Raw genomic sequence first — 22,698 nt, forward strand, 5'->3', positions numbered from 1 at the left:
AGCTCAGCACTTGCAGGCCCAGTTGAGGAGTGTCATGCCTTGCTTTTTTTCTTTCCCTGATTTCTAGAAGGGTGGAGGTTAAGGAAAGTTCCAACAATCGGTGGCATTTGACTTTGAAATGACCCTGGCCGGGCTGGGGTGTTGAGACCTCTTTAGTTCAGCAAATTCTACCCCCAGCCCCATCTTCTTCTCCCTGTGATCCACTTGAATAAAGAGTTGTGGCAGGTTTGAATGGAGCAACTCCTGAGGAATAGCCTGCTGGAACCAGCCATGTTGCAGACCTCTGTGTTGTCTCATTTTGTTAAATTGTGAAATGACCGGGCTGCAGCCAGCCTTGTGGGGCTTCCCAAGGGGGCCAAGGAAGAAGAACCTGGCTTTAATCAGCTGCTGCAAAGCAATGTAACAACTTGGTCTTTGGTGACTGGTGTGACTTAGTCAGTGTTTGCTTTAGTGGACTTTTTTCCATTTTCTAATGCCTTTCTTCCATTTTCTCCCAGTGTCACTGCAAGGGATTAACACTCGAAAGGCTTTCAAAAGCTCTACTACTCAAGACCAGAAGCTTTTCGACAGGGACTCACTGCCGGTGCCTGTCCTGGAAACTTATAACACTTGTAATGCTCCACCACCCCTCAACAATTTGTCCCCATACAGGTAACAGCAACTTCCTAATCAGTAGCCTCATGGCAGCCAGGAAGTAGCCTCTGAGAAAGTTTTCCAGACTAGATTAGCCTCAGAGAACAAAAGATATCTCATCACTGGAGAGGGGCCAGAGGCAGCTAGAACTGAAGTTGACAACATAAACAGAATTACTCATTTTTGTAATTTTACTTAAAACATTTCTAATAATAATAACTTGGGTTTATATAACACTTTACAATGCCTTACACTTTGTTGAAGCAGTATGGAATAGTGGGTGGAGAGCTGGCTTAGAAACCTTAGGCAAATCACTTAACCTTTAAGGGTACTAGGTAACTTTCCAGAATTATGCACTCCAGCGCAAGTACCAGCCTATATGGGTAAAAGGAGCTTCCACATCAGGGAGTTCCTTAGATCATTGAGATCACAGGACCCGTGTCTGTCCCTAATCCTTTATAGTTTAGAAAGCTTTTATTCCCCACAGCCTTGGGAGCTATGATTATTTTTTCCATTTTAAGGATTAGGAAATTGAGGCTTGGAGAGGTAAAGTTGACTTGCCCTTGATTACACAGCTAATAAGGGTCATATCTGGAATTCAAACTCTGGTTACTTCTGCACCTTTCCCTGCCTTTCTTTTTCTAGGTTTATGTGCTGAAATTTTACTCTAATATTCTTCAAGATAAGTAGATTGAGGTATAAATAAGAGAGGGCCATCTTGGGCATCTAAGCAGGCTTAGAGAATGCTCTCTTCTTCCTCACATTTATGTTACACTTTGAGGTTTGAAATTCTCTTCTCATAACAACCCTATCAGAATGGTTGGCTACTCATTGGATATATAGGAATTGCCTGCTGGGTTCTGTAAGGGGCTAACTGGCATCTGTCTAAATGCAGCCAGATTGGTTTTGGAGCATCCTGTCTGCTGGTTCCCCTCAAGTGTGTTTGCTGTTAGGGTGGGACTTGACATGGAAGACAGCTCTATACCCTTCCTTCCAGTGGTTCTCATAGTGTTGGTATCTTGCAGGAAGGCACCAAAGCAGGGGGAAGAATACGAATATTTATCTTGCCCACATCCATAAATATCTTTTGAACAGGTAAAAAGTAATTACAGATAGCTGGAGGCAGATGTCTTCCGTGAGACATGGATGTACTGCAAAGCAGCAGTGTGTGTGTGTGTACTTGTAAAACTCAAGGACACTGGCCTGATTTAGGGAGCCTAGAGTTAGGGACATTACAGCTTCTCAAACAGTAAAGGATTACTCCAGGTTATCATGTGTAACTTTCTCTTTGGTCCCACAGCTCCTACTAGCCAATTGGTTGGGTTTGAGAGATAGTACCTGTGTTTTAATGCCACAGCATACTGTTAGGAGGGTTTAGGCAAAGGAAGAATTCCAGAGGGCTTCTGAAAGTGGGATTTTAGTTTGAATATACATAACATCATTCTAGACATTTATTTACACATAGCATACTACAGACTTAACATTTAGTGCTTTTAATTTGCACTTTTACCAAGATTATTTGAATTTGGGAATACAACTCCAGATTATGGAGGTTGAAACTGAAAGTATGGAGGGGGGGGGGAGAGGGAGAGAGGGAGAGGGAGAGAGAGAGACAGAGACAGAGAGAGAGAAAAGTTAGATGCTCACCCAGATGACCACAGTGAGATATAAGTCACAGAACCAAGACGAAAAAGAACTCGGTCTCTTGCTACCAACATCTATCCTTTTCCATTACATTAGCACTTGTGTAAGATAAGACCAGCCCAAACATATAAATATTATATTGTGTTATATCCACATATATATTATATCAAAAATATATATAATATCCAAAAATTATAAAAGTTATTTCTATTTGACTTTGCAATTTGTTAAGTATTGTGACTGCCTCTCCCACCCACCAAAAAACAGACAAACAAAAGCAACAACCCAATATTATGGAACTGGAAGGGATCTCAGAGATTATCTAATTCAGCCCATTTCTGAAAGGAACCCTGGCTGTAAAATGTGAACCATGTAGCCTCTTCTTGAAATCCCCCAAGGATGGGGAAACCATTGCCTCCCCAACCAGCTTAATGTACTTTTTTGGACATCTCTAATTGTTTGGGTATTCTTTTTCATTCTTTTTGACCTAAGCTATTAGTAGAATGGGTTTCTATTACCTGAGTGCTTGCTATCAGGGAGGGCAGAGTGGCCCAGATGTGTGCTAAGAGGAGGGTGAGGACAGCCTAGGGTTGAAGTTTTTCTGCACATAATATATAGACTTGGACATTTGGCAATTAATTCCTTATGGATCCTTATACTTGCCACTAGAATTGGTAGTTAACTTTTGTAATTAGAAGATTGGTTGTGGCTCTTGTCACTCTGGTACTTTACGGGTGCCAGTCAATTATAGAAAAGCATGAGACTAGAGAAGATGCCCAATGAGGATTGGTTGAAGGAACAAGAGATGTTTAATAGAGGCCTTAGAGGGAGATGGGAACTGTTTCTAAGCATTTGAGGAGCTTTCATGGAAAAGACTAGATCAGACTTGTTCTGCCTAGCCTCAGAGGCCAGAACTAGGAACCATTAGTGGAAGTTATGGAGTGGTCAGTTTCAGCTTTGGGTAAAGAAAACTTCCTAAAAATGAGATCTGTCCAAAACTAGAATGGCTTGATTTAGAAGGCAGTGAGTTCCCTTTTCTGGACATTTTGGAGAAGAGACTGTTGACTACTTTGTAGGGTTGTTATGGAGGGGATTCCCACTCAGATAGGATTAGGACTACATGACCTCAGATCCCTCTTCATTCTGGAAAGTTTCACTTGAAGCTCATACTTCCCATCTCCTGGAGTTTGGGCATATAAAATTGAATTGGATAGGGGTTGTGTATGGTGATACCACATGGATAGGCCCAGGGAATTCCAGCAGTAGAACTTGTCTCTTTTGTCTGCTAAGATACCAAGTTGCCTTCATTAGGTCTCATACCCAGGTAGGCCAGAGGAAATATCTACAACCCCTTGTTGCTATCTAGTGCATCATCCCAACCTTTATGTGCCAGAATCAACAATGCTGCTTTTGATAAAACTGCAGTAGTGATGCTGGACTACAGGGACTTGAAAGTAAGGTTAATAGGGTCAGCCGGGCATCACAGTGAATGGAAAGCACCAGGATCTGGGTTGTCATGTGTGATCCTGGGCAAGCCACTTATCCCTGATTGCTTAACCCTTACTGCACTTTTCTTTCTTAGAAATGATACTAAGAAGATAAGGGTTGAATAAGTGTGTTTGTTTTTTTAAGTAAGGATAAATAGGTATTAAAAACAGGACAGATGCCATTGTTCAGTGGCAAAGGGAATACTTCATTTGTATGACTTCCCGATCACTTGGTAGTGTTCAGCATTTTGGATTTGGTGGGAAGTCTGTCCACTGACTTTACTTCTCTTTATTTCTATCCCAGAGATGATGGCAAAGAGGCCCTCAAATTCTATACAGATTCTTCATACTTCTTTGATCTTTGGAGGGAGAAGATGCTACAGGACACCAAGGATATCATGAAAGAGAAGAGGAAGCACAGGGTGAGGGGAAAGGGGCATCTGATCTTTATCCCAGTAGGTATGCTGTGATAAGGACTGGGGGAGGGGAGGGTTGAAAGGCAGACCAACTTCTGGGAAGTGATCGTTCTGTGATGCTTGCAGGACTTGGATGCCAGGTAGAACTTTTAAAAAACTGTGTCTACACTGAGTACAATCAAGATAAAAGTATGTCATTCTAACAATGTTTTTTTTCCCCTAGTACTATTAACAATCAAGTTTATTCAGGCCACCTCTTCAGAAATGGACTTTTCTCTTCACTGTTTTCAGGGTTTTTTTTCCTGACTCTGCTGGTCACAGAGGCCTGGGCTGGCCCATTCACCTTTCACTTTTGTAGCTCCTTTGTCCAAAGGCAGCACAAGGCCCCCAGTGTTGGTTTGCAGCAGGATCACTTTAACCCCATTACTCCTGAGAAAGGAGCTGCCTTGCTTCAAAGTGGTTCTTGCCCCTACCTCCCTACTGTCTATTGTTTTTGAACTGTGTCCTTGTGACACCATTAGTGTGGCTTCTGGGATGTCTGGGGAAGAGCTCCCCCAGAAGTGCAGCAGAATTGTCTGGGTACATAGCCCTAGAGAGCTGCTGCAAGCCTGTTCCTTGTCTCTTCCCACTGGCTCTGGTGGCACAGTTAATCATGGCAGAATTGTTTTTGTTTTTTTTTAAATTATTATAACAATTTACATTTCTGTAGGACTTGGTGCTTTCCTGTTTGTAAAGGGCCTTCTTCATAGCCCTCCTATGATGCAGAGATGGCAGAGCCAGGTTTCTCGACTCTGGGTCCATTACCTTTCCATGACATCACTTCAGGCAAATGCCCTACCCTATATAGCATCAGTACACTTTCTCTTTTTACCCCATACCTTCTGCCTTTGAATTTATATTTGGTGTCAGTTCTAAGACAAAAGAGCAATAAAGTCTAGGCAACTGGAGTGAAGCAACTTGATCAGGATCTCCCAGCTATGAAGTGTCTGAGGCCAGATTTGAACTCAGGTCCTTCTGACTCCAGGCCTAGTGCTCTATCTTAGCTGCCCTATATTATACTTTGTGCATGTGTGTCTCATGCATGTATTTATCTATAGCCATATATTGTTGTGTATTAGGGACTATAGATGTGAAGGTAGCTAGCTGTCAGTTCAGATGGATATAGTCTATAATCTCAGGGAAAGTCACCAGTTCCTTAAATTTTTAAAAATTCTAGTCTTTTTCTTTGCTTTTGTCATTCCAGAAAGAGAAGAAGGATAATCCAAATAGAGGAAATGTCAACCCTCGGAAAATTAAAACCCGTAAGGAGGAGTGGGAGAAACTGAAGATGGGACAGGAATTTGTGGAGTCCAAAGAAAAACTAGGGCCTTCTGGGTGAGTGAGTCCCAAAACCTTAAGTGTTGGTAAAATCTGGCTTATAGCTGCTGAGAAGTCAGGGTGACTCCAGCCTCACTTTGGTCCTACAGAGTGGGAGAAGGGGGTCCAGCTGAGAGCACTGATGTGTTTGTTGTCTTTACTCCATGACAACCTTGCCAGGGAACTTAAATTGATACCACTCATGATGATGTCCTTTAAAGGGAATCCATCTGGTCTTTGAAATTTACTAAATAACTCAAAAAGCCAAGCCGTTTCATCAGTGATGTAACAGGATCAGTTTTGAGAAGTCCACCAATAATAGCAATGCTGGGGCACCTAAAGGCACAGCTGGGTGACACAATGGATAGAGAGCCAGGTCTAGAGTCAGGAAGAACTGGGTTCAAATCTGGCCTCAGACACTTCTTAATTGTGTGACCCCATGCAAGGCATTAATTAACTCCATTTGCTTAGTCCTTGTCCTTCTGTCTTTTGGAGTCTTTAGAAAGTCTGGGCAATGTCTTTTCTTGTTTTTCTTCCCCTTGTATCACACCCTAGTTGTCAGAAAGCCATGCTGTCTGATGCCAGGTGGGTGTCTCAGAGTGACAAAAGGAAAGCCGGAAGTCATTTTTGTTCTAGGGATGTCTCTACTGTGAAAACCTTGAGTTTTAAAATTGTCACTTCTAACATTTTTCTTCCTGGACTAAGAGATTTGTTTTAAAGCGTGATGAACTTGGCAAGAGGAAAATGAATTTTTTTGTGGAAAAAGCAGTTCCTTGAACCCCCTTTATTAAAAATGATCATTTTGTTTTCTGGCTCTGCCTAATTCAGTTACTATCAACCTTGTAAGGTGAGTGGCTAGAAGCATACAAACTCAAGATATGGTCATTTATTGTCTCAAGGAAAAGGGGAAAGGGGAGTTTGCTTCTTTCACCCCCATTATTCAAGAAGGTTTGCTGTCTTTAGTAACTTTTTCCATAATGCCCCAAGTTTGCAGGGAAGTGACCTGTTGTTGAGTCATTTCAGTCATGTCTGACTCTTTGTGACTCCATTTAAGGGTTTCCTTGGCAAAGATGCTGGAGTAGTTTGCCATTTCCTTCTTCAACTCATTTTTAAAGATGAAGAAACTGAGGCAGACAGGGTGAAATGACTTGCCCAGAGTCACACAGCTAATAAGTGTCCGAGGTCAGATATGAACTCAGGTCTTCCTGACTCTAGACCAGCATGCCTAACTGCTCAAGTAGCCTGAGCCCTGGCTATTTCAAGTTTTTCCATCAGGGTTACAAATTCCTTCAGAGATCCAGTAATAAATTGCATATGATGTCTAAAAGATCAGTTTAGCCAAATTTATTATATCTAGACTCATTACCTGAGTGTCGGCCACAAAACGATGTTTGTTTGGTTTGTTTTTGTTTTTGCCACAATAAGTCATGACCCAGCTCAGATGTGGATGGGGGTGTTGACCTGCATCTGTGGAAGAAGAGCCTATACACCCACAGAATCCTAGATTATTGAAGGATGAGGGCAGGATAAAATCTGGTCCTTGTTTACCTTATTGTCTGCCCCAAACTCCTGGCCAGCCAAACCCGGTTATACTTGTTGATAGACTTTTGTATATGCTTTTAGGACTTTCCAAATAAGAGCATTGTGATGGTGATGGCCTCTTTCTGTCTTCTTCATGTAAAAATTAAATTCTATCTCTAATAACAAAAACATATATTTTTATGAGGTTTATTAAGGATTATTAGAAATCAAGGAATAAAGAAGATACAAATAAAAACCATGTTCCCATGGCTGATTGGCCCATTCAAAATCCCCGCGCTTAGCTTATCTTACCACTATACTTCCTACATCATTGCAATGGCAGAGAGCGTGGTAGGCGATACTGCCAGTTAAATACTAATTGTGATCTTGCCCAGAGACTCAGGTGAGATTATAGGGAATTCTGGAAAATACCAAGGACTTCTGGGTATTGAAGTTTAGGGTTCAAGACTGCATTTTGGGGAAGTTGCATGGCATCTATGCAGCTGAAAGTGATGGTGGGGTGGGGCACAACAGATGGATGATGACTTTAGGGCCTCTGACTGGTTGGGTTTCTTCTCAAAAGTCATTTCACCGGAGGCCTGGTATTAAGTAAGGGATACAGGCGGTGTTTCATATTGTGGACCCAAATATATTCTTATTTTAATTGGCAACTCATTTTATTTAAATTGAGATCTGGCAGGAAGCATGTGGATCTGACTACCTCTCACCAGCTCATGTTCATTCTTTGCTGTTTCCCAGTGGAAGCTCTCCTTTGGCCTTTGATCATTTCAGAGGTTTGCTGACTACAAAATTATGCTGTTTGCCTGTCACATTTTGTGTGTTCACTGTCCTCCATGGCTCAGTTTTTGCCCTCGGCCACAAGACAGGCCTTCAGGCTTAGGCATATATTCTACTTAGAACTTTGAGTAGAGGGTTTAACAAAATAGGATAATAAAATAATTCCCATCTGTGTTGGGCATTCAGGTTTACAGAGCGTTTTCCCACAATAACTATGCAAGGTAAATAGCATAAATGGTACTAGTCCCATTTTGCAAATGAGGACATCTGAGGCTTGGAGATGTTACAGGACTTGCCCAAGGCCACATACATGTCTAGTCAATGTCAGGGCAGACATTCAAACCTATTTCTCAGTACTTCATCCTGGGTTCTTTCTGTTAGGTAAGAGCAAAATTGGGAGATATCGACACATCATGGGGGGGGGGGGATGGGTTCTTCCATTTCCTCATCTATGCATCTATGAATTGAAGGCTCTGGCAAGATGATCTCCTTAAAGTTCTTCCTAGTTCTAAAATCCATCTTGTAGCATCATGATCATATAATATCTTTCAGATCCAACAGCAACAAATAAAGTGGGAATTTCTGTATGTACTTGAGGGAGGAGATTGTATGGTAGGTACAGGGAAAAGAACATTGGCTCTGGAGTCACACAAGGCTTGGGTTCAGATCCCACCTCTGATACCAGCTTCTTGTGTGGTCTGGACCTTGGGGTCCTGCCCACACTGCCAAGGAAGAGAGTTAGACAAGATGGCTATCATAGTCTCTTCCAGTTCTAGACCTATGACCCTGTAAGGAGCTTTGTGAAACATTGTCTGGATTCCCTGTCTGGACTTCCATTTTAAAGAGCAGTAGAGTTCAGAGTTTTTTCCAGCATCCATCTGTGGCATATCTGTCTCCTGATGGAACTACATTCCGTTATGAGTGCTCCTTTGGAGGCTGTTTCATTGGGTTGCTGCCTACCTGGAGGTCATCTAGAAGTTTCTTTTTGGGGGAAGAGAAAAGAGAACATTTTTAACTTTTAAAATTATATCCATGGTGTTGTGTTCCTTTATAGGTATCCTTCTAACCTAGTATACCAGAATGGCAGCATCGGCTCTGTAGAGAGTGTGGACACAAGTGGCTATCTACCTCCACCCCAGTTGGACTCCAACTCTCCACCCTCTCCCACCTTCCCTGATGACAGTCTGCCACCACCACCAGCAGAGTTCAGGTAAACTTTGTTTCTTCACCTTGACTCTTATCCTCTGCCTACCTCTGGGAAGAACAAAGAAGAGCACAGTGATTAGGTTGGAATATATCTCAGACCCAGTTAGGTTTTTCTGTGCCACTAACTTTGCAAACCTTAAAGTGCTATAATAAGAGCTCGCTCTGTCATCTGTTGCTGCTATGGTTATGGAAATGACTCATCCCATAGCATTGGACATTAGGAGGAAACTCCTATGGCCAGACACTTTAGACTTCTCATCTGCTTCAGATCAGGAGAGGGAAGAGAGGAGGATAGGCCAAGGAAGGGGCCACTGGATACTGGGGCCTCTGATCCCTGTCTAGTTCTCTATAAGTACACTAACCATGTATTTTGTTGTCTCTTTGAGCCTTTCCAGTGGCCAGTGAATATGTCTCCTGGTATAGTGGATAGAGTGCTGGACTTGGAGCCAGGAATACTGAGGGTCCAATACAGCCTGGTACTTCTTGGCTGTGTGTTATCAAGGGAGAGTCATAAACTCTTTGAGCCTTAAGGTCCTCATCTGTAAAATAAAGATGATAATCTGTATGGTGAGATGGAAGTGCTTACCTCACGGCTGTTATTGAGGCCCAAATAAAAGAATATATGTAAAGTGATAGTTATTATATTTTCCATTTTTATAATGCTTTCTGGTTTATGAAGCCCTTTCTTCACCAGCCCCATGAAAAAGTAGACTAAGCATTATTACCCCTCCTTCTTCTCCATCTGAGGAAATTGAGGTTCAGAGAGAAGTGACTTGCCCAAGGTCTTATGACTCAGGTTTGTACTCAGTCCCCCAGGCCATGCTATGATTGACTCTTTCATGGCCCCTTTCACATGCGTAGTGCCCTGTGACAATATGTTGCTCCCCACCCCCCTTTTGTTTTTCCTACCTCAAAAATTGACATTCTTTTCTGGTTCCTGTAATTTGGTGTTTACTCTTTTAGATCCAAAACAAATTCATCAGGCCTTGTGCTAACCAATCTCAATTTCTTATCGTCAATTCAACATAAAGTTAAATGGCTTAAAAGAAATATTGTCAAAAAATTTTTGAGGCAATAATTAACTAGTTACCCCATGGACTGACTGTGTGGTTTATATATGATCCAGGTCCCTCACTTTTTCACCTTCTCTTTTCTATTGTCTTTTGTCCAACTTATGGCTTGTTAGCATCTGTACCAGAATCTGGAGGGGGAAAAGGAAAGTACATAACACTCAAAATCTGTCCATTGGGTATATTAGCCATTCTGGCAAAGATTTGTAGAGGAACATGTTCAAAGTAATGGTGTAAATAAATGGTTTTTGGAGATACTGTGGATTTACTCCATGGACTGTGTTCCCTTCTTCCTTGGGAATTATTGACTCATCACTTAAATGATGACTATGAGAGACACATTTTCTCCTTGAACCCTATTTGATAGGACATTAACATTTATTGAAAGCTCCCAGGCTTGGAGTTTTAAAGAACCATGGCTTTTAAATCCTTTGTTCCCCTTGTTAGATCCTACTTTCCTTACTCTCTGACTCACTCATCCCAGATCACTTTGCTACATGGAAACATCACTAGTGCCAGCTCCTGATAGAACCCAGGCCCTCAAGATGTTGGAAGAGTTATGTGGCCAGCACAAGACCTAAATGGATACTTCTCTAAGGAGTGTCTGGACAGAAATGATGCCAGGAGGAAAGTCCCTATAAATAAGAGTGTGGCTCAGAACCTCCTCTGTATGAGTTTCCATTTCAGGAGAATCCTATCCTTTACCATCACACTGGGCCTTTGCCTGTCTTGAAGTTGAAATGTTCATCTCTTAACTGATCGGATACTCAGGTTCAGAGTCCTCTAGTTCTTCCATTGTTTATTTTGAAGGTTTTTATTAATTGGACCCTTAAGTACTTATCATGTGTAAAACAATGTGCTCTGTACTAGGATCTTGATCCTCAAGGAGTTTACCATCTAATAATGAAATGAAGCAGTGCTTCCCAGGCTAAGCTGACTGTGAGACACTTTGGGACTTGAAAGGCCTTCATAAAAAACAAACAAACATTGGTCTTAGAAAACTGACAGTATGGAGGTCAGGTGAAATTTAGAACAAAGTGAATGAAATTAAGCCCAATTTTGTCTCTTCCAAAATTCTTTGTATAAGAATTGTGATACATTATTCTGTTTCATATTTTAGTGAGGAATAGCCCCAACTTAGACATTTTTTGCAAGGAACCCCTGTTCACACAACATGAAACATCTGGGTTCTGCAGAGCAGAGTTTGGGAAATGCCCAATCACAAACTGTTCTGAATCTCCTAACCTACTCCCATCTCACCAGCTTGGCTTGTCCTTCAGGCCCCATCAGTGTTTCAGTGAATGTGAGTGATCTTAATTAAGGACAGACTGTGTCCATGGCATAGGAAAGATTTACATTTTTATTTAGATTCTTTCTTGCCCCATCCTTGTGGTAGAACTGACCTTTATCAGAGGATCTATTTTGTAGTTTTCTTCTCATTTTTTGTGCAGTCTCTATTTGAACCGCCATAGTATTAACTATGCTACAGTGACCAGAGACTAGGAATTTCTTCTTCTCTAAGACATCCTTTCCCAAATAACCAGAAAATGGTGAGCTGCTCCTCACTTCCATTCTCCTCTGGGTAGATTTTCCAGGAGCACTGATGCTTAAGGGTTGCAAGTTGAAAAGGGTTTACATAGCTAGTTTTAGCAAAGGCAATGAATGCAGTTTTCTGGTATACTGACCCTCTTCCTTTCTTAATGGCATCATATCTCTACTCTTTCCTTCCAGGATGACATGGTTCTGCTTTTTATTATTCATCCTATCACCTGGACTTTTGAACCCTTTTCCCCTGTTTTCCTTGGGACCTTGCTGGATCTCTCTCCTTGAGGTCACTAGTGACCTCTTTATCACTGGAGCCAGTGGTCTGGGTTCTGTCTTGATTTTTCTTAAACTGCTTATGGTAGTTGAACCTGTGGACTGCCCCCTCCTCCGAACTTCCTTGGAAGCCTACTCTTGTATTCAGTTTCATTTACTAGTTCTTCACGTTCTTTTAGCTCTTTAAATGTTGTTTCCACTATAGTTCTGTCCTTCATTCTTTTCTTCCATCTTTATTATACTTTGTCTTATCCAGACCTCAACTTCTCAGAGGTCCAGCCCCATACTTCTAGTTACCCTCTCACTTGAATGACTTCAGAGCCAGCAGGTGCAAAATTGAGTTCACTTTCTTCTGCAAACCTGCCCTCCTAACTTTTCTATCTCTTAATGATAGCTCCATCTTCTCAGTCATCCAGCCTGGTAACTGTAGGTCATGTTTGACTCCTCCCTCTGTATCACTCAAGAAATCCAGTCCATTGTCAAGAAAGGTCGTTGCTAATAGCCTTCCCCCTCTTTAATATTATGTCTTATATCTGTCCCCTTCTCTCTCAGAATGCCTGGGCAGTCTCCCTGGTTTAGGCCCTTATTTCTCCCTACTTTGACAATTAGGAGAGTACCCTGGGTAATTTTGCTGCTTCTGTTTTAAACCCTTTCCCAACTCCAAAAACTTGAGTAATTCCTCCTTGCCTGTAGGATCAAATTTCAGATGCTGGCATTCAAGGCCCCCCCAGTCTGATCTATCTTTTTTTCAGCCGTATATGGCTTCCCTTCATATATCCTTTGTTCTAGTCAAACTGAATCACCCTTTATCATCCTTTCTTATCTTTCCCCTTCATCCTCTCCTTTCTCTGGGCCTTTGTTTATGCCCTTTCCCCATGGTTGAATCTCCCTCTGTTGAAGTCTCACTTTTCCTCCACTGCTCACTTTGAGATTCCATTCCTCTATGCTTTCCTTGACCTCTTCTTCCTGTTGTCTGCCCCCTTCCCCTGCCTCACCCCTGGTGAAATTGATACCTCCCTCTGATTTCTCCTAGCATTTTACCTGAACCTGTCCTTTAGACTAAATATACTCTCCAGTAGTATGATCATTTGTGGACATGACTTTTCCCTATATAAGTTATAAGTGCCTTGAGAACTGGGTCTGTGTTATGTCTGTATTTGTATAGAGAGTGCCTTGCAGACAGGTGTTTAATTTTTGTTGTTGATTGAATGAATGAAGTTTGTCCTTAGACTTTGTGTGGTCATTCTTCCTCCATAATCAGAAATGAGGCATTGAAGTTTACCATAGAGTTGAAAACCTGTAAGAGAGCCGGTATATTTCGACTAAGAGTAGAATGGAAGATTACTAAAGATTTCCTTTTTGAGGGAATGAAACTGTGTTGTCTCTCCTAAATTAACTTGAATCAAAGATAGTGTGATAATGGACCTCTCCAATTCTACTTCATGGTGACAGTGTCTTTGTTTTCTTTCTTTCACAGCTACCCAGCAGACAATCAGAGAGGTTCTGGTTCAGCTGGACCTAAAAGATCCAGTCTTGTCAGTCCAAGCCATCCTCCACCAGCTCCACCTCTTGTCTCCCCACCTGGCCCCAGACCAGGGTTTGCTCCTCCTGCTCCACCACCTCCACCACCAATGGCAGGAGTCCCACCACCACCACCACCTGTTGGATTTGCATCTCCAGGAACTCCCCCACCTCCTTCCCCTCCATCTTTTCCTCCTCATCCTGATTTTGCTGCCCCTCCTCCCCCACCTCCACCCCCAGCAGCTGACTATCCTTGTCTCCCACCTCCTCCTATAGCCCAGCCAACTGGTGGTGCACCTCCTCCCCCTCCTCCTCCTCCTCCTGGACCCCCTCCCCTTTCTTTCAGTGGTAGTGATGGTCAGCCAGCCCCACCCCTGCCACTTGCTGATAACTCTGCTTCTAAACCCAAGTCGTCCTTGTCTCCTGTGAATGATGCCCGAAGTGACTTACTTTCAGCCATTCGTCAAGGTAAGTGCCTTGTTTATTTGTAGCATTTCTTTGACCTCCCCCAGAAAAAAGGTATAGCTCAGCCTTCTTCAGGAGCTGGGGTCCTTTGGCATTGTCAGAGGGTAACATGTAGATTAAGCTTGCACTTTTTAGTCCCAGAGGACCAAGCTAGAAAGGGTAGCCACAAGTTAAAGGGAAGTACATTTCACCAAAGGATTAGGAGAAATTTCCTGACATTTAGAGCTTTCTAAAACCAGAATAATCTGTCTCAGGAATTAGGAACCTTCTTATATCTAGACACCTTCACTCAGAAGATGGATGGCCATTGGTTAGGGATATTATGGAGGAATTACTGCTCAGGCATAAGTGGAAATGAGATCCCTTTTAGCTCTACAGGCCTCTCGCCTCTGTTCTTCAGAGAGAAGAGATGGATATTGCTAGATTTTCCCACTTGAATGTCTTCCCATTGTGGCCCTGAAGAAGACCCCATGGCATTCCTCCTGGAGTAGTCAGCCATGTCTTATCTCACCATCAGAAAACACTAAGCCACCTCCCCACAGAATGTCAGAGCTAAATGCAGTGGGGTTGCCATCCATAGCTGGTACAGGTAGTATATGGTCCTTGCTGTCAAGAAGTTTGTGGTTTACCAGGTCTAGTAATGAGTCCTGCACAGTTCTTTATCCAGAGATTAACTAGACTCAGCCATAGCCTTCTGTATGGACATAAATGACATTCAACTTAATATGATTTGACTGCCCATGGGATGGTGAGGAGGTGACATGACCTCTAAGAAGCTGAGCGTCAGTTTTTCCAAGCTAAGAAACTATGAAAGGAGGAATTTCTGGTAGACCAAGGTGGTTCATATATGGCACCAGGATCCTTTAAGGAGTGCTGAAGTAATCATTAATAGCACTCTAACCCTAGCTATGATATTTACCCTGATTTTTTCCTTCTCTTTTCCCTTTTTCCTGCTTTTCTCTTACAATCTCTATCTTCTTCCCCTCTCTCCCTCTTCTTCTCTCCCTTTCTCTTTTCTTCTCTCTTTCCTCCCTTTCCTGCCCATGTTGTTCTCCCTAGCTCTGCCTTAGGCCTGCAGGGGTATCCCCTGGCATTGCTCAGCCCTGTGGGGCTCCTTAGGGCTAATGAGGTTTTCGTGCCCTGGGCCACAACTGTCCCAGCTCTGGAATGATTCCCTTTTTCGGCTCTTTTCTCTTGGGCCAGGCTTCCAGCTTCGTAAGGTGGAGGAGCAGCAAGAACAGGAAAAACGGGATGTCGTGGGCAATGATGTGGCCACCATCCTGGCCCGAAGAATTGCAGTGGAGTACAGTGACTCGGAGGATGACTCCTCGGAGTTTGATGAGGACGAATGGTTCGATTAGCTGTGCCCCTCAGCACTGTCTCCACGGTCTGCTCTGAGCCCAGTCAGAGTCATTGGCTTCCTCCCCCGGAGTAACCAAAGATATGCCGAAGTGCTTCCTGCACACTTCTAGTGTGTGTTTCCCCATTCCCCCTTCCTTTATATCTTGGAGGTCACCAAGAGCATCCATGATGGTCTTCCTCATCTGGTCTGGAGAGGCCAGGCAGGAAGGAGACCAGAGCCTTGTTCTCCATTCTCACAAAACTGCTTCTTAGCATTCCCTGTAGATTGTTTTCCTTTGTAAGTGGAAAAAAGTGCCTTTCAGTGGGCATCCCAGGGATCCTTTAAACCTGCCATGTGCCTATAGGATCTCAGGCTCACTTTGTCCCCTACTCTAAGGCAGGAGGCAGAGTAGTGCTGCCCCCTGGCTGCCCCATATACTTGCCCCTGTCCTGGCATGGAGTACTCTCAGGAACCAAGAAACTCAGTCCACTGCCATGATCCCTGGCAGGCATGATGGTCATATAAAGAAATGGGGAATGATTTTAGCAGACAAGTAAGGGCCATCCATTTCAAGCTGGACTTACCCAAGCCAGCGTCCCCATGGTAGCCTAGCACATTGTTCTCATGGAGCAGATGTATGTACTGGCCTGTGCTAGACTCCTCCCTAGTCTAGAGCAACCCCTTTATTTTCACTATCTCATGAAGAAGGAAAGGACTCCTGCATCTCTGAAGTCTTGGAAAGGATCTGTGCCAGACTGGCAGTAGGGTGTTTAGACCTTCTCTTTGTGACCCTGAGTTGGTTAAGAGGGACTCAAGGTTACGTTTGGTCTAAACCTAAACCATCTCATATTCTATAGACGATGAAAGAAATAGGGCCGGAGGCATGTGAAACCAGGAATTCAGGCACTTGTCCACAGAACAGAACTGAGACTAGAACTCGGGTCTCGAGTCCTATTTTAGGGATCTTCCCATTACTGTGCTTTCCCCAGTGAATGTCCTGGGATTTGTCTCTACCTGTGCTTTCAGAGGATGGAAGAGCACCCCCTCCGGAGAGGGTGGAGAGTTGCATTCTGCCCTGTTCAGTCCCAGGCTTGGTGCTAAATAGAAGAGAGGATTCTTAGCAGGTGTGTGCACCAGTCTACAGTGTGAAACAGGATGGAGACACCTTCCCTGCTCAGGAGAATTTCTCCATGCATTCTGAGCATCCCCTTTCCCCAAATTAATTTTTGATAAGTCTTTTATATCTTTTCCCACCTCTTATCTCCTTGTATCCCCCATATTCAGGAAAGAGCCTGCCAATTACAGATCACAGCTCCTGCTGCCTTGGGGGGGGGGGTGTCTGTCACGGGTATTGGTTGGGGGAATATGAAAGCATAGAGGTCTTCTGTCCTTGTCTCCAAGCCCTGGTGGGTGGCTGGAGGGGGTGGAATATCTCCATGCCACCCCTGTCACTCGCCCCAAAATTAACACAGGTGCTGGTAAGCAAAACTGGCCCAGGATGAGCTCTTTTTCCCTTTCTGTCCTCTCTAGCCCACAGAATCATGCCTCTGCCTCTCTTGTTTTCAGAGCATTGAAACAAAGAGAAGCAGGCTGCCTCTATCCAGTAGAGTCAATAGTTGCAGTGATTGCCAAAGCCCACAGAAACCCCTCTGGCTAGATGAGGGGATGTATAATCACTGAGAGATTGTGCCTGTCTTCCCCCATTGCTTTTCCTGTATTTCCTTTCCTTTGAACCCCAGGGTGTGTGTGTGGGGGGGGGGGGCAGAGCTGAGGAATGGCAGTGTTGCTCATCTCTCTCTGACAAGATCAGGGGTCTTCTGCTCAGGTCGCGCCCTGTTTATCAGGCTCTGCAGCGGCAGCTTTGCAGCCTCTTTCCCAGCCTGCATTTTGGAAGCATAAGAATGGGCATTTGTCTCAGACCTCAAATGGTCCAGGCAGTGGAGCCAACCTCCCAGCTGCCAGGGAAAGAACGGTGCTCCTGCTGCAGAGCCGGGCCCCAGGCATGCACAGGGTGGGGGGTGGGGGTGGCATTTTTCTTTTCTGAGGAGCCCAGCCCTCCCTCAGCCCAGAATGAGACCTGGGGCTGACCAGTCTGGTGTTCACACTCAGTGGCGATGGATGAATGGTGCTCTTCAGCACTCCCACCCCCACTTCAGAAAGGGGAGCCAGCCCCTCCCTGCACAGTGGTGACCTTGAGAAGGGTTTCTAGAATCCACATATCACATCCGTGTGCAGGCCCACAGTGGGAAGGGCTTTGGGGGAGGGGGCAGAGGGGCTGGCTGCCGAAGGTAGGATTAGATCATTAGCTCAGTGACCTCCTAGGGTTTCACTGTGCTGTGTTCTCCTTCTACAGCTGGCTTGGTAATGATCTGCAAGTCCCGGAGTGCAACTGCACAGCTCTGCCCAACGCTCTCATTAAAATCTATGCAACCAGCCTCAGTGCTTTGTACCAGCAGCCGCCCTGCTTAAGCCACCCTGGCTGGTGGGGCTCCCGGGCCCAGGCAGCAGAAAGGTCCTCTGGGCTCTGTATGCAAATGTGCCCCAGGAAAGATGGCAACAACAAAAAATCATGCTTTTTATGCTTCATGTTCACTGTTCCTTTAAGAAAGGATTCTATGCAATTAACTGTGTGTCTCTCTGAATCCTCTAACTGTAAAATGCAAAGTTTAGTGATTACTTTAGAGGCTGGTAGTGGGTAGGAGATGGGGCAGGGGGGGTGAGGGGGGGTGGCCTAGCCGAATATATCCCAGGTAGCTGGGATTGCTTTGGCCCGGCTGCTGAGCCTCACCAGCAAAATAGTGGTCAAGATTCTTGTTCACTCATGAAATTAACACATTCCAGGGGAGCGTCCCTAAGGCAGGGCCCCCAGTTTGAAAGTTCTAGCCAGTGGGGGGGCCCTAGGAGTGAGGGGAAGCTCTCAGCCTAATTTAGAACCTGCCTGTACAGTGTCACCGAGGAGCCCAAGCTGTGTTGTCAGGGTTAATGTGAAATTGTATATGGTTCTATACCATACCCCCAAGCTCCTTGGCTTTGCAGCAATGGCTTGTTCGGATTAAGGATTCCTCAGGCTTTGGTGACTGCTTAAGCATTCTTCCTGCATCTTCACCTAGGCTGCTGGTCTACCTCCCACAGCTGTCCCCGTACCAGGGCCAGAGGACTGGCCCCATGGCAGCTCTCTTCACCCTAAGGTTTGCCCCAGCTCTCCTGGAGCGACCTTTACTCAGGAACGTAGGGAGGAGGGCCAGAGACACGGGGAGCCTCAAAGCGGGCGTTACAGACACATGCCTCTCTCCAGTGCCTCATAGTAGTTCTTACAGTGCCTCAAAGCAGGGGAGGGAACAATTTTGTTATTGCATTAACTTTATTCAGTTAATTCACTTGAGAAACTAACCAATTTTTGCTTTCTGTCTAGAATGATGTAGACCTAGAAGAGCAAGCTGTAATGCTCCCAGAGTGCCTTATTTTCTCTGATATAAATATATTTATAAGGACAGATATTCCAGTGGTAACTCAGGCTTCTTGGGTGAGTCTGTCATGCTGAGATTTAGGGAGAGGTAGGCATGTGTATGTGTGGGTGTGTGTGTTAGGGAGAGGTAGGCACTCTGTGTGTGTGTGTGTGTGTGTGTGTGTGTGTCTGTGTGTGTGTGAGTGATGGCACTGCTGTGAGAATCCCTCCATGCCAGGTGATCAAGCTGGATTCCAGGTATTTGGTAAAAGGTCCCAATCAATAGAAGCACATCAGACCTCCCTTGACCACCTTTGATCTTGTTGGCCTTGATGTCCCTGTCCTTCCTAAGCCTCGAGAAGGGCACAGGCAGACCACAGCTGTTTGTCTTGTCTCAGCTGTGGCCCTGTATTCTCTGCGAAGCCTCATTGCAATATGTACTTTCAATGTAAACATTTTAAAGAATTTGATAAATCCTTTCTAGCCAATCAGCCATTGCATTTGGTGTTTTTCTCCCAGAGTAATAGTACTGTGTTGATGCAGCGGTGGGCAGAGAGCTTGTGGGGAATGTGGAGAGGGCAGACATTCCTGGGCACTGTAGGAAGCCCTCAGGGTGGCACAAGGTTAGTGTGGGTCCAAAGTTACACTATTGGTCCAAGAAGGGGTTAGGGGGCGGATGAATTGCGAATGCACACATACCAGAGGCAGGGGGGAAGATCCTGAAGCCATAGTCTGTCAGTTGCAAGGGGATATGCAGTGCCTTCTTCCTGATGCTCTCATTTAAAAGGAAAAGAGCCCTGAAGGGATGCACTGCCTTGACAGGGGTCATATAGCTAAATAGGTCGAGCTTGCAACCAAGGAATTAGGGCACCTGAGTCTGCCCAAGACTAAGAAAGGGATGGGGTACCCAGTCAACCTTCTGCTTCCCAAGGAGGGGGGAGTCTAAACCTGGCTGGGCTCTGGCTGGGGAGGGGGTATCAGCTGGAGCAGTGACTCACTGGGTCCAGAAGGAAAGGAATGCAAGATGAAAGCTGATGCAGACACCCAACATCTGGCCAGCATCTTTTCTGACTCTCAGACCAAAGCAACTTACCTTAAATAGAACCCTTTTCAATGGAATCCGATAAGAGCTTCTGGCCTCTGCCCTCCTCCCCCCACTACCCCCAGCCTTCTATGGATGGGGGAGGAGATGGGGGACAAGTTTCTTATATTCTGACCCTGAGAATGACCTGTTAAAAGAAAGAGAAAAGAAATGGCTGTTCCAGGCAGCTGCTGCTTCTGGTAACTGACCCTTGGGGAAGGAAGGCGGAGGGAAGGGGGAAGGTAATTTATGAGCAGACACCCAGTTCTGAATGTGAGGCTTGTGGCTGCTGCCTGGGAGGGGTTGGGGGTGGGATCGGATGGGGAGGGCACTCCCTGGGTGGGTGGCCTCCTCCAGTCATGCCTGACAAGGCCCTGTTGCCCAGCTGTGCGGGGAGAGAGTCACCCACCAGCATCCCAGGAGAGAGGGGCCAGAAGTTTCTAATTGTCAGCAACTGCTGCGTCAGCCGCTCTGAGCTCATCGGGGAAGGTGGGGACCAAGAGGAGGGAGTGAGCAGCGGGGAGTTGGGGAGTTTGTTTGCAGACAGCTCGGAGCAGACGCTGCCGCCGCCAAGTGGCCCCCATCCCTTCCCCCCTTCCCAGGCCCCCTCTACCCCCCAGCTCCTGCCTGCCAAGGAGATGCTGGTGTTTAGTCAGCACTTGGCTTCCTGTGTCCACCAGTGACTGACAGGGAGAGAGATGCCAGGGGAGCAGGAAGACAACATGGTGTCAGAAACTGCAGCTTTGTGGAGTGGAGGCCTTGGACCTTGCTCAGGCTCAGGTTAACTAGTGACTCTGCCCTTGGCCTGCGGTAGCCCAGCCTGGCACTGCATCAAATCTGGTGGGGTCAGATGGGCTCCCTTGCATGCTTGGCCTGCCCTCCCCACCCCCAACACCCACACACCAGCCAAGCTGGCCAAGGCCCTATACCAATAACTAGTTGGGTAACCTTGAGACAGGAACTGTCCCCATCAAAGAAGATAAGACCAGGTCTAAGGCCTATTCCAGCTCTGACATTCTGTGTTCTAATGTCTCCCCCAGCTCTGACATTCTGGGTTCTAAGGTCTCTCCCAGCTCTGACATTCTGGGTTCTAAGGTCTCTCCCAGCTCTGACATTCTCTGTTCTAAGGTCTCTCCCAGCTCTGACATTCTCTGTTCTAAGGTCTCTCCCAGCTCTGACATTCTCTGTTCTAAGCTCTCTCCCAGCTCTGACATTCTCTGTTCTAAGGTCTCTCCCAGCTCTGACATTCTCTGTTCTAAGGTCTCTCCCAGCTCTGACATTCTGGGTTCTAAGGTCTCTCCCAGCTCTGACATTCTCTGTTCTAAGGTCTCTCCCAGCTCTGACATTCTGTGTTCTAAGGTCTCTCCCAGCTCTGACATTCTCTGTTCTAAGGTCTCTCCCAGCTCTGACAGTCTCTGTTCTAAGGTCTCTCCCAGCTCTGACAGTCTCTGTTCTAAGGTCTCTCCCAGCTCTGACATTCTGTGTTCTAAGGTCTCTCCCAGCTCTGACATTCTGGGTTCTAAGGTCTCCCCCAGCTCTGACATTCCCTGTTCTAAGGTCTCTCCCAGCTCTGACATTCTCTGTTCTGGGATCTCTCCCAGCTCTGACATTCTCTGTTCTAAAGTCTCTCCCAGCTCTGACATTCTCTGTTCTAAGGTCTCTCCCAGCTCTGACATTCTGTGTTCTAAGGTCTCTCCCAGCTCTGACATTCTCTGTTCTAAAGTCTCTCCCAGCTCTGACATTCCTTGTTCTAAGATCCCTCCCAGCTCTGACATTCCCTGTTCTAAGCTCCCTCCCAGCTCTGACATTCTCTGTTCTAAGGTCTCTCCCAGCTCTGACATTCCTTGTTCTAAGATCCCTCCCAGCTCTGACATTCCCTGTTCTAAGCTCTCTCCCAGCTCTGACATTCTCTGTTCTAAGATCTCTCCCAGCTCTGACATTCTCTATTCTAAGGTCTCTCCCAGCTCTGACATTCCTTGTTCTAAGATCCCTCCCAGCACTGACATTCTCTGTTCTAAGCTCTCTCCCAGCTCTGACATTCTCTGTTCTAAGATCTCTCCCAGCTCTGACATTCTCTATTCTAAGGTCTCTCCCAGCTCTGACATTCCTTGTTCTAAGGTCTCTCCCAGCTCTGACATTCTCTGTTCTAAGCTCTCTCCCAGTTCTGACATTCTGTGTTCTAAGCTCTCTCCCAGCTCTGACATTCTGTGTGATTTTCTTTGGCCCATGTGGCAACAGTGGGGTTCAACATTTCAGGTACCTTCCTCCTTGCCCTTTGTGCTCTACCCCCACATAACACTACTGTCCTTCCCCCTGGCACCCTTTGTAGGCAGGGAATGTTCATTAGGGCCAGTTTAGGTGTCCATTCCAGGGGTCCACAGGGTTTTCTTAGGAATTAAAGGACTTGAAGACCTTGAAGAATTAGTCAAAATGCTAGGAAGGACTTTAAAACCAGAAAGCCCTGCCCAGCTCCCCCCCCCCCCCCCCAGCTTCTGCCTCCCCTAACTTTTGGTCCAGCCTCCTCCCAGCTAAGAGCTCATGAAGTAGCAGAAAAAGGATTTTACTAGGAGCAAGGAGACCTGAATGCTGTTCTCTACCTTCCTGCATGACCTTGTACAAAGCCCAGAATACAGGATGTCGTCTAAACCCTACCTGAGCAGGAAACCTATCCGGAGCATGATGGATGGGCTTCCAGCCTCGGCTAGAACCTTCCATCCCCACCCCCAGCCATTCCCTCTACTTTGAGATGACTCATTATTGGGGATTTTTAATATCAAACTCTCTGTAGCTTCCACCCCCTTCCCTCATCTCCAGGGTTCCTTCCCTTCAAGGACCAAACCAAATGCTTCCCTCTTCCATATTCCACGGAAATAACCTTTATTTCTGGTATATTTG

At 45.5% G+C, this 22,698-nt stretch overlaps 1 protein-coding gene across 1 annotated transcript in view; it reads left to right on the top strand.

The window, feature by feature from the left end:
* WASF2 (WASP family member 2) overlaps positions 1–19,213 on the top strand; it is an 81,987-nt gene extending 62,774 nt beyond the window's left edge. The window contains 6 exon segments of the mRNA XM_007491394.3: positions 498–651; positions 4,069–4,186; positions 5,424–5,554; positions 8,910–9,065; positions 13,427–13,938; positions 15,139–19,213. Coding sequence (XP_007491456.1) covers positions 498–651; positions 4,069–4,186; positions 5,424–5,554; positions 8,910–9,065; positions 13,427–13,938; positions 15,139–15,296 — 1,229 coding nt within the window. The 3' untranslated portion in view covers positions 15,297–19,213.
* The last annotated feature ends 3,485 nt before the right edge of the window (positions 19,214–22,698 follow it).

The sequence above is a fragment of the Monodelphis domestica genome, chromosome 4 (genome assembly GCF_027887165.1).
Source record: "Monodelphis domestica isolate mMonDom1 chromosome 4, mMonDom1.pri, whole genome shotgun sequence".
In the NCBI taxonomy this organism is placed as follows: domain Eukaryota; kingdom Metazoa; phylum Chordata; class Mammalia; order Didelphimorphia; family Didelphidae; genus Monodelphis; species Monodelphis domestica.